This window comes from Salminus brasiliensis, chromosome 9 (genome assembly GCF_030463535.1).
Source record: "Salminus brasiliensis chromosome 9, fSalBra1.hap2, whole genome shotgun sequence".
Classification (NCBI taxonomy): domain Eukaryota; kingdom Metazoa; phylum Chordata; class Actinopteri; order Characiformes; family Bryconidae; genus Salminus; species Salminus brasiliensis.
Window position 1 is genome coordinate 4,582,056 of NC_132886.1, and position 17,380 is coordinate 4,599,435.

Below are 17,380 nucleotides of genomic sequence, written 5' to 3' on the forward strand. Positions count from 1 at the left end.
TGTCGAATAAATCCAGTAAACCAACCTTTAAACTGTTTACATTTAATCATTGTGTAAAATGTCCACATACTTCTGTCAAATATTTACTAGAGCTTTTTTATTGAGAACAGCTTATGTGTTTTAGCAGCTTCTCCTCTGAGCAGAGCTTCCCTGGCAGGGGAAGCCGTTGTCTTTGGGTGGGGGGTTGTTGCACTCTCGCCTTCGGGTCTTCATCCCAGACAGGCAGGGGGTCCAGGCCCCCCAGCAGCTCCAGCCTCCATGAGTAGGACCTGCTCAAGAAAAAACACTGGAGTTTCAATCAAAGATCACAACGTCCTTCAATCCTTAATCCTGAAAATATTGGATTAAATGAAATTGTTTGTTGGATAAAATTGATGGTTTATAATTTATATATGTATATATTATAAAACAGGTAGTCCAGACCTCACAATCTGATTGGTTGAGAAGCATGGTATCACAAATACCAGCACAGACCTTTTTCACTTCGGCAACAACTGAAAATGTTCTTTGAGAATAACCATTTTGGGGTTCATAAGGACCCCCCACCACCCATCACTAGCAATACCCCCAACACTAGGAGGCTAAAGACTAGCACATGTCTTCTCTGACACATGTGGGTCCAGCCACCACCTCTTTCCCAACCTTTGGAGGAAACCATGCCCCACCTCCAATACAGCAGCTAACAGATGCCTGTGCTGACCGACATTGCTTTAGGAGTGCCATCAGCCCACCAACCCAACCCACCCCTGCTAGGCCAATTGTGCTCTCTTTGACTCCGGCTGCTGATGGCAAGCAGCATGACCCGGGATTTGAACCCAATATATGGAGCTCCACACCTCCATAACTTAAGTGTCATAAAAGATATAGAATGCTAGATATTAATATTAATAACTGAACAATAAGTCTAGATGGTTCTAGAGGTTCAGAGGGTCAGTGGAATGAGCTAGAACCCTGTGTGCTGGCCTTCACTCCAAGAAACCTGGACTGCACTGTAAACATGTAAAGTCAGTCCAGCTGAAGCCAGCTGTGGCTCCGCCCCCTCAACCTCTTTACTGTCCTTTCCCATCCGCAGGTTAGAGCTCGCACCTTCCGTTTATCTGAGCCCTTGCTGGGATTTGAAAGCTGTAGTCACCTTTTCTTTCGGCCCTCTCGCAGGCAAGGCCATGGTAGCCTTTCTTACAGAGGCAGCTGCAGGCCATCCCGGAGAGCATGGGCATGCCGTTGTTCCTGCAGGGGGCGCAGCGGCAGGGGTTAAACTGCTGTATGTACTCCTCCCAAGCCTGCTTCAGCAAGGGCAGCCTTTTTCCCACCTGATCCGCCACAGTGCTAAACCGCACCAGCTCGTAGATGGGCAGAGCCTGAGGACACAGCGGAACACACACTCATTTCAGGGGTGTGTATGAGCTTATAGAGCTTACAGATAGAATTTGGCCTCCGCCTTTAACCCATTCGTACAGTGACACACACACACACACACAAACACACACATACACACACACACACACACACACTAGTGATCAAACACACACACAGTGGGCAGTCATAGCTATGGCACCCAGGAAGCAGAAAGGGTGAAGGGCCTTGGGGGTTGGGGATGGATAAGGTTGAGCAGCTAACTAACACTCTTGATGCTGAATGCAATCAAATTCTCACAGCAATGCTCCTCAAAAATCTAGTAGAAAGCCTTCTTCCCTGGACAGTAGAGACAGCTGCTCCAACAAAAGCAGGAGAAACTCTTTTTTTAATAGCCTTAATGTCAGAAGAATCCATCAATAAGCAGGTGTCCCAATACTTTTGTCTAATTAACATGGAGTATTTACTAATTAAAAGGTCAACATTAAAATAATACATTGAAGGCTGGGGTGGGTCTGAGTGAACCGAAGTGTGTATTATGTGCTGACCACTGTTAACCATGGAGGAACTGACCTCATACTCAATAACCGCTGGGCTGTATTTAAGAGTCTTCCCCCACTTCCTGTAGGTGTTGGCATCATGGACGGCTAGTTGAGCAGCACTGGAGCCAGTGGAGCCCCCTTTCACATATCTAATCACATCCTCGATCACACTGTTCTGTTTATTTCCATCTGTAAAAGAAATCGATTCCATGTGTAATAAAATTTTACAATTCTACCAAGGTATGTACATCAATTTCTATTTTTTTAATAAATCAACTATAATCTGACCTAACTGTCCAAATGAGATCAGACATCCACATGTATTTAAATGTGTATAGACAAGATATGTACTTTGGTCAGTGGTGGCTAAATATTGCATTTCACTATATAGTCTATGATAGGATAGATTGGACTATGTAGATCGGACATACCACTGCTGGATGTGACTGTTTTTTTGCATTTGTCATGCTTCACTGACAGCTTGGCATCTATCTCATCAGAGAGGCTCATTGTTATTCCCAGAGATATCCCGAAGCAAACGCCGACCTCAGTCCTCTCCAGTTCTGAGAGGAAGAAACGAGGGCAGTGGTTCAGTTTAAAGCACTTCATCAACATGATGTCATTAAAACAGGGATTTTAGTTAATGATGATTATCTTCATTAATAGACTGTAAAGAATTCTCCATTTAACTCAAGTGTACTCAGTCAGCTAAGACATGTCGGCTATCTTTGCTTCTCCAATTTCCCACGGTACCAAAGACTAATGTAGCTATCAAGCAACGGAAGCCTGTAATTACCAATTAACACTGTGCAGCAGATTCGACTCAGAGTCAGACCCTAGAGGCTCATCTCAGACTCATACCCTACAGACTCGACTCAAACTCTCCCTACAGACTCATACCCTACAGACTCGACTCAAACTCTCCCTACAGACTCATACCCTACAGACTTGACTCAAACTCACACTACAGACTCATCTCTGACTCATACCCTACAGACTTGACTCAGAATCAGACCCCACAGATTCATCTCAGACTTATACCCTACAGACTCGACTCAAACTAATACCCCTCAGACTCATACCCTACAGACTCGACTCAGACCCCACAGACTCATCCCAGACTTATACCCTACAGACTCATCCAAGACTCATACCCTACAGACTCGACTCAAACTCATACCCTACAGACTCGACTCAAACTAATACCCCACAGACTCAACTCCCCAGAACTCCCCCTACAGACTTGACTCAAACTAATACCCCACAGACTCATACCCTACAGACTCATACCCTACAGACTCATCTCAGACTCATAACCTACAGACCCCACCCACAGTAATACCCCACAGACTCATACCTTACAGACTCATCTCAGACTCATACCCTACAGACTACACTCAAACTTATACTCCACAGACTCATCTCAGACTCATAACCTACAGACTCGACTCAAAGTAATACCCCACAGACTCATACCTTACAGACTCATCTCAGACTCATACCCTACAGACTAAACTCAAACGTATACTCCACAGACTCATCTCAGACTTATACCCTACAGACTTATCTCAAACTCATACCCCACAGACTCATTCCCTACAGACTCATCTCCTACAGACTCATCTCAGACTCATATCCTACAGACTTATCTTAGACTCATACCCTACAGACTCGACTCAAACTCATACCCCACAGACTCATTCCCTACAGACTCATACCCTACAGACTCATCTCAGACTCATACCCTACAGACTCATCTCAGACTCATACCCCACAGACTCATACCCTACAGACTCATTTCAGACTCATACCCTACAGACTCGACTCAAACTCATAACCTAGAAACTCGATCAAAACTCATACCCCAGAGGCAATTCAGACTCATACCCCAGAAACCTGAATCAGACTCGTACACCAGAGACCCCAGAAACCTGACTCAGGCTCGTACACCAGAGACCCCAGAAACCTGACTCAGACTCGTACCTCAGTCAACTTAAACTCATAGGCCTCGAGACTCGACTCAGACTCACACACTACAAACACGACTCAAACTCATACCCAAGAGTCCCCTCAGACCCATACCACAGAGACTCCACTCAGAGTCATAAACCAGAGACTCCACTCAGACCCATACCTCAGATTCATACCTTGAATTCTGTTCGCTTCAAAGCTCCTGTGCTAAGCTAAACAAACACACCCTGAACACCAAACATGTCTTAGCTGGTCTGATCCATTCCTGCAGCTACAGCATAGCTTTCTCCACAAAAGTGCAGGTGTTCATTACTGCTGCTTCTCATGGCTTCCTTGTTGACCACCGCCACATACTCCAGCATTCCTCCCAGGACGCCCTGTGTGACATAATGGGTGCCATATTCATTGAGGAAGCGGGAGTAGGAGCCAAAATCGTAGTGCTCCGGCAGTTCCATCAGAGACTGCAGCATGTCCTCGTCCAGCATCAGGTCTCGACTCCTCATTTTAAAGTGTGCCGTTTCCACCCTTGACGTCAGCCTGACAAATCCTACATCCTGCACAGAGACACACAGTGAAGAACAACAGAGAAAACTTCTCCCAATACGGTCGCCTGCACCAGGCCACGCTTTACAGCGGTTAAACGGCTGAACCTGCTGGCCTCAGTGGGGAGCTCACGCACAGGTCATGTGTTCCAGTGTGCAAAGGCTAAGCTCCGCCCTTCACCTGAGGCTCATCTCATGATTGGACTGATTAGGACTCCTCTTAAGCCCCTCAGTTTGGGCGCCAAGTCCAATCAAAGAGTAAAAATATGAAGTAAATGTATTTACCTTACTATCATACTGCGATATATTGGTGAGGAATATCTTCTCAAAACTTGTAGACACGCCCACTTCAACGCCCATAATGCCGAATGACTTGCCCATCTTGACAGAATGCGCTGTTCTGTGGGCCGTCAGAAGGCTCGCAGCATCATTGTAGTATTCTGATGCTCCTTCAGTCCTGGAGTGTGCCTGAAATCCAGCCAGACTAACAGTTACAGGGCAGGGCGACAAGGCATTCATCAAACAGGGCTTCCTTTTAATGTTTTATCATTTATACAATTGGCCCTTTTCCCTCAAATGGTATTTATAAACAGACAGGTGTAAAGTTAAAGTTAAAAAAAACTGGGCAAGAGCTCCGAGTGCTCCAGCGGATGATCAGAGGGTTACTGGTTCGAATGCCGGCCATGCCGCTAGCCATCGGCTGCCGAGGCCCAGAGAGAGTGCAATTGGCCTTGCTCTCTCCAGGGTGGGTAGATGGCGCTGTCTCCCCACATCGCTCCGAGGCGGCCGTCACTGGCGTCTGCGGGCCGGTGGGTTGAAGCCGGGTATGAGGCGCTTCCCTCCAGGTGCGTTGGTTGGCCGATGGGGGGTGTGTTGGTCTGCCCGTACTAGTGTCGGGGGTATCACGTGCAATGGGGTGTGGGGGGGTTATGTACTTGGCAGTCCAAATTGAAAAGGAAATGGGTAAAATTTTTTATGAAATATATAACAAAAAAACTGGGCAGCTTCAAGATGGCTGCTACTCCTGTTTTGGCTATGCTAATGCTAATGTTTCTAGACAACAGTGAGGCGTAGAGTCTCACAAACCACATAATCAAGTTATTCAGAGATTACTGAACACTCTCCACTCAGTTTTAGGAGAGTTTGTAATGCTTTAGGCATGTAGTTAGCTTAGCATAGAGCTAACTGACAGGCTTCAATTAGCCCTGGCTGGTCAAGCTGGTTAGTTCTTGGCCAGCATAGGCTACGATTGAGTTTGATGGTTTCACTTGTCTACCAGTATGACCAGCTTGACCTTGCTAGTCAACTAGCTAGTCCAAGCTGGTTGACCAGCATGAACTAAGGTGACTGACCAATATGACCAGCATGACCACACTGGTCCTCCAAACTGGTCAAATAAATTGTTCCACAGCTTAGACCATCAAACTCAAATGAAAACACACTCAACGCTGATTAAGCAGTTTAACCAGCATAAGCCATGACCAGCGTTTCCACCACTTTGACCATTGAGGGCCAGCTTAGACCATGTGAAAGCTGTGTGGAGCTGGGTTCTCCAGCTTCTGTGCTATTCTAAAGAAGTGAACTGGAAAAGGGGGTGGGGGGTGTCTAGAACGAGATCCTTCACTGATCTATCACTTGTGATTTGATGCCACCATTAGGCTCCATCAGGTAGGTAGATAACTTACCAGTAGACGGTAAGAGAGGAAGTTGTACGGCTTTCTGAAGTATTTCTCGGCATCGTTGTAGTGAAGGTTTTCACAGAAGGCGTCGTAGGTAAGTTGCCTCCACTCTCCGTTGTAGATGTACTCACACACACCTCCGAAGTATTTGGGATCCAGAACTGGACTGACAAAGTTGTCCGCCAAAGCATTATAGCTGGAAAAGTGTACACTGCTGTTAGTGAGGAGTATTAATATTATAATTATTTACAGATAAATATATGACATATTTTTGCATTTTGGCTGGTCAGTATTAATGAATGTTATGTAAGATTATGGACCATGGATGGTTTTCCAGCATCTCTTTATCCCATAGAATCAAACAAGCTGTTCTTGTTTCTTTGTTGCTTTAAGACTGACCTCTAAATGACCCCCATCCTGATGACCTACTCTGTTTCCCACCGCATTTCTAAGGCTGAAACACTGCTTATAATTTCAGCATGAATGGGCGGGGCTAAACTGCACACTGGCGCTATAGGGATAAGGGTTAGGAGAGTTCAGGGCAGGATTTGAGGATCTGAGTTCAGGTTAAAATGAGTGTTTAGGTTTAGGATAGTGGTGTTATAGTCATAGTAAGGCTAACATTAGATATCTAGTATAAATAAACATTTAATTGGATGTCATTTAGTTTAATTAAGGCAAGACACTGAAGTCCAACAGTTTACTTTGGATATATTTCTCAAAATCAGACGTTCTCTACATTCAGAACTAAACTTTTCAAATTTCAGAAATGTTGCCCACAGTAAAATAAAAAAAAAGATTTTTTATGATGGCAAACTCAGTAATGAAATTCTGAACAAATTTGCATATCTCAAAAAAAAATTCCTAAGGAAATATATCCTTGGGGGGTCCCGAGTGGACCAGCGGACTAAGCTGAGGATCGCTGGTTCGAATCCCGGTCATGCTGCTAGCCATCGGCAGCCGAGGCCCAGGGAGAGCACAATTGGCCTTGTTCTCTCCAGGGTGGGTAGATGGCGCTCTCCCTCCACAAATCGCTTCGCTGGGATGCTGCCAGCTTCAGGATGGGGCGAGTGCGCTGGGGTGGAGTATGATAGTATAATTGGGGAGTAAATGGGTGAAAATCGGCCCTAAATTCTTTTTCTCTTATTTCCATTTCAGCAGTTTAGCCCTGCCCACTCATGCTGTAGTTCTCGGGAGTGTTTGAGCTCTGAATGAGGCACAATGCAGGGCAACCAATCAAAACAGGGCTCATTTACGTATATCAGTTGTAAAGGTACAGTAACTCTGACATGACTGTGAGAGATAGAAAAGAGGCTGGAAAATGGTGCAAAATATGAAGAAAAAAGTAAATACAAGAGCAACTGTAGGACACAGGCCTTGTCTGTGTGTCTGTCTAATGTCTAAGTGTGTGTTGTATGGGTGTGTGAGCTTTCCGTGTACCCCTGGATGGCCTTCTCAGCGCCCGGGATGCGGAGCATGCCCGTACACTTGGTTTCTCGGCTTCTAACTTCCTCACACTCATCTTCATCACTGCCAGACCCACAGTCCCACTCGCCGTTGCAACGAAGGTGTTGACCAATGCATCGTCCTGTGAACACACACACACACACACACATAGAGGTGTACATCAGTTCTACCCTCTGTACTTTGACTAAAAAGGCTTTACACTAGATGCTGAAACATTGCTCTGGCATTCTGCCACACCACCGTTAGTAAGGTCAGGTACTGGTGGCCAGTTCATTCTGGAATGGTGTTCAGTTCAGTGGTCATTACACATTCTTACTCCACAGATCTTACCAAAGGTGTTCAGTGGAGCTTCGCCACACCAACTCATCCCAAAGATGCTCAGTGCAGCTTCAGCAATCCAATTCATCCCAAAACTGTCCAATGGAGCTTCATCACTCCAACCCTTTTTCAAAAGTGTCCAATGGGGATTCAATACTCCAACTCATTCCCAAAAAAATGGACTTTCAGCACTTCATCCCAAAAGTGTTAAATGGAGCTTCATCCCACCAACTCATCCCGACGTATCCAATGGAAAATTATCATTCCAGTTTCTCTAAAAACTGATGAATAGACTTTCATCACTTCAGCTCATCCCAAAAGTGTTCAGTAGAGCTTCACCACTCCAACTCATCCCAAAAGTGTTCAGTAGAGCTTCACCACTCCAACTCATCCCAAAAGTGTTCAGTAGAGCTTCACCACTCCAACTCATCTCAAAAGTGTTCAGTAGAGCTTCACCACTCCAACTCATCTCAAAAGTGTTCAGTAGAGCTTCACCACTCCAACTCATCTCAAAAGTGTTCAGTAGAGCTTCACCACTCCAACTCATCTCAAAAGTGTTCAGTAGAGCTTCACCACTCCAACTCATCTCAAAAGTGTTCAGTAGAGCTTCACCACTCCAAATCATCTCAAAAGTATCCAACAGAGAGTCTAAACATTTGCAACAGACAAGCTCCTGATGTCAAAGCTGAGACTAGAAGAAGCTGGATTAGAAATTCTTCTGCAAGTTGAGAATCACTTACCTGTTTCAGGACATGTGTACATTTCTCCACAGTCATCCGGAAGTTCACACACACCTGCCTGTGGACACAGTTTCTCGTCCCATTGACTGTGCACACAGTCAGTGCCGCCGTACTGAGACGGCCACTCCAAGGGCTGGAAGCGCAACTGCAAGAGCACGGCAGCATCAGTGAGGATGTGACCACACTTTATAAGTGAATGAAGCTCAATGCATTAGGTTAAAATGAATATTTCTGGTCATGGTACGTCATAAACATTACCGTCTTCTCTGTGCAGGAGGTACATGGGGTCCAGGATGACCAGCTCTTCATCTTACAATTTATTGGAGTAAGAGATTCGGCCTGGCGAGCCTTTCTGAAGAATCCATGAGTCCTTCAGACAAAAACACAGGACATCAGGCCTGTGGAATATGTCTTGACAAACTCAGCAGTACCATACTTTCACTATAGTACAGTTTCAGCTCTTTAATTGAGTTAGATTGGGATACAGTACCATACTTTCACTATAGTACAGTTTCAGCTCTTTTAATTGAGTTAGATTGGGATACAGTACCATACTTTCACTATAGTACAGTTTCAGCTCTTTAATTGAGTTAGATTGGAATACAGTACCATACTTTCACTATAGTACAGTTTCAGCTCTTTAATTGAGTTAGATTGGGATACAGTACCATACTTTCACTATAGTACAGTTTCAGCTCTTTAATTGAGTTAGATTGGGATACAGTACCATACTTTCACTATAGTACAGTTTCAGCTCTTTTAATTGAGTTAGATTAGGATACAGTACCATACTTTCACTATAGTACAGTTTCAGCTCTTTTAATTGAGTTAGATTGGGATACAGTATTATACTTTCACTATAGTACAGTTTCAGCTCTTTAATTGAGTTAGATTGGGATACAGTACCATACTTTCACTATAGTACAGTTTCAGCTCTTTAATTGAGTTAGATTGGGATACAGTACCATACTTTCACTATAGTACAGTTTCAGCTCTTTAATTGAGTTAGATTGGGATACAGTACCATACTTTCACTATAGTACAGTTTCAGCTCTTTTAATTGAGTTAGATTAGGATACAGTACCATACTTTCACTATAGTACAGTTTCAGCTCTTTAATTGAGTTAGATTGAGATACAGTACCATACTTTCACTATAGTACAGTTTCAGCTCTTTAATTGAGTTAGATTGGGATACAGTACCATACTTTTACTATAGTACAGTTTCAGCTCTTTAACTGAGTTAGATTAGGATACATTACCATACTTTCACTATAGTACAGTTTCAGCTCTTTAATTGAGTTAGATTGGGATACAGTACCATACTTTTACTATAGTACAGTTTCAGCTCTTTAATTGAGTTAGATTGGGATACAGTACCATACTTTTACTATAGTACAGTTTCAGCTCTTTAATTGAGTTAGATTGAGATACAGTGCCATACTTTCACTATAGTACAGTTTCAGCTCTTTTAATTGAGTTAGATTGGGATACAGTACCATACTTTCACTACAGTACAGTTCAGCTCTTTAATTGAATTAGATTGAGATACAGTGCCATACTTTCACTATAGTACAGTTTCAGCTCTTTTAATTGAGTTAGATTGGGATACAGTACCATACTTTCACTACAGTACAGTTCAGCTCTTTAATTGAGTTAGATTGGGATACAGTACCATTCTTTCACTATAGTACAGTTTCAGCTCTTTTAATTTGGTTAGATTGGGATACAGTACCATACTTTCACTATAGTACAGTTTCAGCTCTTTAATTGAGTTAGATTGAGATACAGTACCATACTTTCACTATAGTACAGTTTCAGCTCTTTAATTGAGTTAGATTGAGATACAGTACCGTACTTTCACTATAGTACAGTTTCAGCTCTTTTAATTTGGTTAGATTGGGATACAGTACCATACTTTCACTATAGTACAGTTTCAGCTCTTTAATTGAGTTAGATTGAGATACAGTACCATACTTTCACTATAGTACAGTTTCAGCTCTTTTAATTTGGTTAGATTGGGATACAGTACCATACTTTTACTATAGTACAGTTTCTGCTCTTTTAATTGAGTTAGATTGGGATACAGTACCGTACTTTCACTATAGTACAGTTTCAGCTCTTTTAATTGAGTTAAATTGGGATACAGTACCATACTTTTACTATAGTACAGTTTCAGCTCTTTTAATTGAATTAGATTGAGATACAGTGACCATTCTTTCACTATAGTACAGTTTCAGCTCTTTTAATTGAATTAGATTGAGATACAGTGACCATTCTTTCACTATAGTACAGTTTCAGCTCTTTTAATTTGGTTAGATTGAGATACAGTACCATACTTTCACTATAGTACAGTTTCAGCTCTTTAACTGAGTTAGATTTAGATACAGTGCCATTCTTTCACTATAGTACAGTTTCAGCTCTTTAATTGAGTTAGATTGGGATACAGTACCATACTTTCACTATAGTACAGTTTAGCCTAGTAATCTTACTTAATGTTCTAAGCTAAAGAGAAATTGCTAAATCAAAGTAAATAAAACCAGAACACAGCTGTTTACCTGTTGTGCTGTAATTTCCAGGCGGTACCAGACTGAGCTAAATGGCTCAGACAAAGAACAGACAAAATAACAGAAGGCCCAAAAGACAGCTTAAACACACTCATAGCTGAAAGAGCTGATAGTCAGACGACCCTGAAACCCAGATGTGGTCCAGGATCCCCTGTTGATATCAGTGAGGGTAAATGATTGACAGGAGGTAAACACTTGTGTCACTTCAGGATTTTAGGTGCAGTGGGACAGCTCATTTTCCTGTAAGGCTCCACCCCCACACAAACACACCAACGGCTTCTGCCCAACCAGTTAAAGCCACAGGTCATCATTTTAAAACTCTGCAAAGGATTTTATTCATGGGTGATTCCTCGATTAGAAAAACCTCATACCTTCATATTAGAAATAAGGTATTACACAATAAATAGACAATAAATAAATTACTTATAGTACAACAGATGTACGTGTGCACAACACTGCTTCATGTTTAATGGTTGAAACAGCCATACTTTTTTATTTCAGCCTCGTCCCAAACACAGACTTTTCACCTTCTCTGTTCCAAAAACAGGAAGATAAAAAGTGATCATTCAATTTCACAAGGTGTGTTTTAATAGTAACTTAAACATTACATTCATATTTATTATTTGTTTTCCATATTTCTAAACAAATTATATATCCACCCCCAACATTACTGCCATTACAGCAACACAGTCTGTGATTTCTGTAAGAATTTCATATATGTTTTATGTCGTAACCATGGAAACAGACAGGCAGGGGAGCGCATTTTATATTTAATAACATTTTAATATCTTGTGAAGTATTCCTTCTGATCATGAAGTACATTTATTCAGTCTTTACCACGTGAACTGTTACTAAAATGGTTACATTTATATGTATATATATATTTATTGACTTTTTTTCTATATTAAATCTTCGTCGTGTTCGAGGCTAAAGTTCTTTGAACTACACTAAGAGATCAAAAGACAAATATACATATATATATATATATATATATATATATATATATATATGTGTGTGTGTGTGTGTGTGTGTGTGTGTATTATATATATATATATATTTTTTTTTTTTTTCTTTCCCAGAGCTGTATATTTATTGATTTATTGATTGATTGATTTATTTACATGCGTTTTATTGGCACCACAACTGTGGACTTACTCAACTAATCCATATTCAGATTTATATATATATATATATATATATATATACACACACACCATATTATTTTTATATTTTATATACATTTGCTCAAGAATTCAAGGACATGCTAGCTAGCATTTTAACTTGTGAATAATCAGAAGTAATTTATCACAGAATATTGTTGTGATTAATGTGATTAAACTTTTTTTATAGATTGGCCTCACTAATATATATGAATTTATTGTTTTATTATTTTATTTTAAAGTGCATTTATTGAAAAAAATGAAAATTAGCAACACAAAACTGGCTTCAATTTCATCATCAGTATCTTTTTAACTGTTTATAAATGAAAGTGAAATGCAAACTAAACTTTTTCAGTCAGTATTTCTGTAGGACATCAGTAGAGCAGTAGAGATAATGCACTATTACAGTTTTATATAAGCTCATTCCTAGACATCCCAAGTCTTCACTTTATATCATTTACACTTTGACCTGACCATTTTTTTTAATGCTAATTTATTAATTATTTTTCAGAAATTACTAAAAAAGCCCCTAACTGGAAAATCATCTTACTACTAAATGTAACAAATTAAAAATATATAAAATAAAAGTGTTTGATATTAGATGTATTATTTTGCGCATGTGTTTATATAACATCTGGATTAAAAAAAAAAAAAACAACAACAACAAAAAAAGTCCCTGCGCGCGCACGTGTGAACAACACCCACATACAAGTGCGCGCTCCGGTTCCTGCGCAGAACGCGCGCAAATGGTGATGAAAAAGGCGCGCTCCCGCGATTCCTTCGGTCTGTTTTGTTGGGCGGGGGTCAGTCCTGCAGCGGTCACTCTGAGCCGGTGAACCTGGAGGAATATTACCACCTTTTCCGTGAGAATGAGCTTCGTGGGCTGATGAGGAGCCGCCGCCAGCATGGTGAGGACGCTGTGTGAGGACGCTGTGTGGGGACGCTGTGTGGGAGGGGGGCTTGGGGTTAACACACCTGAGCGAAGGTGCGGATCCCTGAGAAGCTCCATGGAGGTCGTGTACTAGTGCTGGCGTGGTGAAAGAGCTCAGTACGAGCTCAGTTCCTGACCAGCCTGCAGGAGTTCAGTGCTCCCAGACTGGATTACTTTAAATATTCAGGCTTTAATGGTTAAAATCTGAATATTTAAGCTTTCTGGGCACAAAAGTGGATTAGTTGAGTAAGTCCACGGTTGTGGTACCAATAAAACCCAAATATTTAAATAAATAAATAAATCTATCAATCAATCAATGTATGTGTGTATGTATGTGTGTGTGTGTGTGTGTGTGTCTATATATATATATATATATATATATATATATATATATATATATATATATATATATATAAAATGTGTGTGTATATTTGTGTGTGTCGGTTTAAGGAACCATTAAAAAATAAATTAGTTAATAAATTAACTGGGTTTTGCTCAATAGTAAAGAATAGTAATGAAGAATGTATGCAATCAAATGGTTCTGTGATTCTATATAGAAAATAGTGTCTAGCAAAGCTCAGAAAACCATGTTTTTAAACTACAATTTATTGTCAAAATCTTATTTTTTATATTTTGACATGCTTTGAATGGCAGTTTCACAATTAAAGGATCATTAGAACAATAAAAATGCAAAATCCAAAACCAAATAGTTGCATTAGCCTAATAATTAGAAATTAAGCCCAACATGGCTAGGTTCACTTAATTTCATTTGGTGAATTTGCATCTCTATGCAATTTAATTCCAGGCCTTTCATCACACTAAGCTGAGTTTGCTGAATCTGCAGACTAAGAATGCCCCATAAAGTCCCAACAGCAATGTGAAAGACTAGTGGAGAGCTGGCCGAGACATGAGAGCTGTGATTGGTCAGTCGAGGTTATTATTTCAGCGTAGTGATTTCTGAATGCTCTCAGAGTTCAGATATTAGTACTGTGATTAAATCTGAATAATAACTCCTTTACTTTATAATTATTATAATAATCATTTATTTACATTATTTGAGCAGCTGTTTTTGAGCAGTTGTCATTTCTGCTAATAAATAAATAAATAAATAAATAAATAAATGCTCTAAATAGTAAATATTTTATTTGGGATTTTGAAGAAATGTTGAAATACAACGCTAATGTTAATTTTCCTAAAACCACACTGCCTATAAATAGTAAAACCAGAGAGACTGATAATGTAGGGTGGTCTCTTCATTTTTTTTTTTCTGGAGTTGTATATTTTTTAAAAAAATCATGTTTTAACACTGAATAAAAAAAAAACCCAAACAAACCACCATTAATGTAACCACTTCTAAATGTGATGATACCTTTTTTTGTTTTTAATGTTTCTTTGTTGATATTAGTTTAAATTAGTGACGGGGTGGAATGTAACAGGGTTGTTTTTGTCTAGCATAGCTGTAGGCTGGCTAACTAGCATGTATGCTAATAGTGCAATTAACATCTGCTGATTTACTGGTATTAAATTACTTAATTAATTATTTATTTGCAATCATAAATTGGTTACAAGGTGAAATTGTGCTTTCCAAGCCAGTCACTGTCGCATTACTACAATTAATAATTAGAAAGAATTTTGAAATGACCTTTCCTCCCATAACAATCAGGAAATCCAGATGATGCAACTTCCTGTTGAGCTTTGAATGTGTTTTTTTTTATTATTATTATTAGTTTTTATTTTTGTAATAATTAAAAGATTAATAGCATGGGTTCAGTGAATGTTCTGGGCTACAATTGAAGCATACACAAGATGGGATTATATGGTTAAGATAATTGTCTGGAATATGAGTGGCACATTGCTGTAAGAAGCATGTGTACTCATGTTTAAGGTGTTTCTGAGTTTTATTTCACAAGAATCCTCAGAAATTGTAATTTTACAAAAGTAGCAACAATCCTTCTTAACTTTCAATGAAAGTCAATGTAAAATATTAAGTTATATATATTATATAAGTTATATAAGTCATTTGGAGCATTTCTATTGGTCCATTCACCTTACCTGTAAGTCAACATCTGCTTGACAAGGTTCTTGCTTGGCCGTGATACTGTGGTACTGTGTGTGAATGAAAGATCAGTGGAACTTCAAATGGCAGCCCAATTGTGAAATCGCCCCCAGCTGCCTCCGGGACGGTCCAGAGAAAGTGTAGTAGAGTAGATCTGCCACTTAATAATGTCTTCTGCGTTTGTCTGACCCTGTTTGAAGATCCTCCCAAAGGTGTTAAAATAAATCGCTTCTCTTGAAGATTTTGGGCAAAATCCTGTAATTTGTAAACTGTGTTTTTATACAGAATTTCATGCAGAATAAAAAAATAAAAAAATTAAATTCAGTAATCCGCCTATATTAGTTATGCACCTTACTGCTCATTTGCAGTATTGAGCTTTTATATTTATGGCTTTTAGCTGATGCTGTTATCCAGAGCGATCTCTGAGGTTATTATAGAGGTTGTATTATAGAGGTGGGCCGGTGTAGTGTTGGGAGTTTTGCCCAAGGACTCTTATCGGTGTAGCGCAGTATAGTAATCTAGGGCTGGTTGATATGGTAAAAATACTAGATCACGATATTTAAAGGCTTTTTTTTTTTTTTTTGCAATACACTATATTTATTGCAGTATATGTAAATTACAGTACCGGTTTCCCTTCCTGGGGGTTGCCCTTCCCGGGGGTTGCCCTAAGTGGCCTGACTGACTCTGGGTACTTTGGTATATCTACAGGTGTGCTTTTAATGCTTGTCTTCCATTTCACCTGACTGTAGGAGACTGCCATTGACTTCAAATCCCTCCGTGCCAAGTTTCAAGAGGAGCTTCAATCAAAGGAGAGGCCAACAGTTCCTCACAAACCCAGGCGCCTCCCGCTTCCCTCAGGGGGCACCACTTCTCCAGCCTTCAGCATCCATTCATCTGCAGTAGACAAGAACCACGTTGCTCCTTCAGTCGTTTTCAGAGAAGATCGTAAGGTGGCCTCAGTAAAACGGCCTGTTTCAGTCCCCACAAGCTTTTTTCACCATGGGAACGAGAACGGCGGAAGTGGCGTCGCCAGGCTTTCCTTGAAAGATCGCCAGTTTCCGTTGGTGCTTCCAGCCTCGTTCCATCCCGAGCCGAAGCATGAGCCAATCACTTCGTCTTCTAAACTGGTTACGTCCCCAATCAAATGCAGCATGAAAGCCATGCCTGCGCCGTTCAAGCCCACCACATTTTCCAAATGCATCAAGGATATTTTGGAAGGTGCTGGGGAACGGGCTGAGAATGGCCACAAACCCCGCGAGTCCAGTCTGATTGGGGAAAGTGTGGGTAATGGTTTCAGCCACCACAGTGAGGTGCAGAACTGCGAGTCAAGCCCAGAACACAACCCCTCAGCTTCATCTCCACCAGCGGCAGAAAACTCCTCCTCTGTGGGTCATGTCCTGAGCACTCTGGAGAAAGCCAAGAAGAGGTTCTCGCCAAAGAATTTGTTGGTTTATGCCAGACCCAAAAGTTTCTATGCTAGTAAAAGTTCCTCGGCGAGCCCTCCGCCTTCTGTTGACTATGAAAACGTTCACCATGAAGCTAATACTTGGCTGTCTGCTACTTCGTCCACCTACATTTCGCCGCCTTTACTGCAGGCCAATGGATTTACTCACAGTAAGTCATCCAAAATTACGCCATGATTTGGGGGGGGGGGGGGTCCAGAAGTAGATCTTTGTGAACCTCCTCTGTATTTCATTTTTCCAGGACTAGCCCTGGTCCATTTCTGAGAACCCAATCCTTCGAGTGCAGTTGTTTGTTTTAACCATTTGCTTGTTTTTCGCTCAGTGACCAGAACAGATTTGCATGTAAGTGGAGACGTGAAGCCGGCGGTACGGTATGGTGGTGTTCCTCCGGCCCGCAGACCCCTTCCAGACCTGGCGTCTCTGGGACGCTTGCCAGTTAAACCACGCAGACCCCCGCAAGTGGATCTCAGCTCTTACACTCGAATGCTGGCATCTGAAACCAGGCCAGAAATAACTTCTTTGAGTAAGCTGGTACTTTGGTGAATTCCCAAATGTATTACTGAATGATATATATATATATACACATACATAC

At 41.1% G+C, this 17,380-nt stretch overlaps 1 protein-coding gene across 1 annotated transcript; it reads right to left on the minus strand.

Moving 5' to 3' along the window:
- Positions 1–120: 120 nt before the first annotated feature.
- Positions 121–11,273, minus strand: c8a (complement component 8, alpha polypeptide). Its single transcript, XM_072687206.1, has 11 exons — positions 11,170–11,273; positions 8,871–8,982; positions 8,613–8,757; positions 7,528–7,675; positions 6,094–6,283; positions 4,694–4,876; positions 4,180–4,420; positions 2,327–2,458; positions 1,927–2,084; positions 1,133–1,358; positions 121–269 (listed from the first exon to the last, which is right to left on the minus strand). The coding sequence occupies exons 1-11, from the start codon at positions 11,271–11,273 to the stop codon at positions 121–123; spliced, it is 1,788 nt and encodes a 595-aa protein (XP_072543307.1).
- Between the last annotated feature and the right edge of the window lie 6,107 nt (positions 11,274–17,380).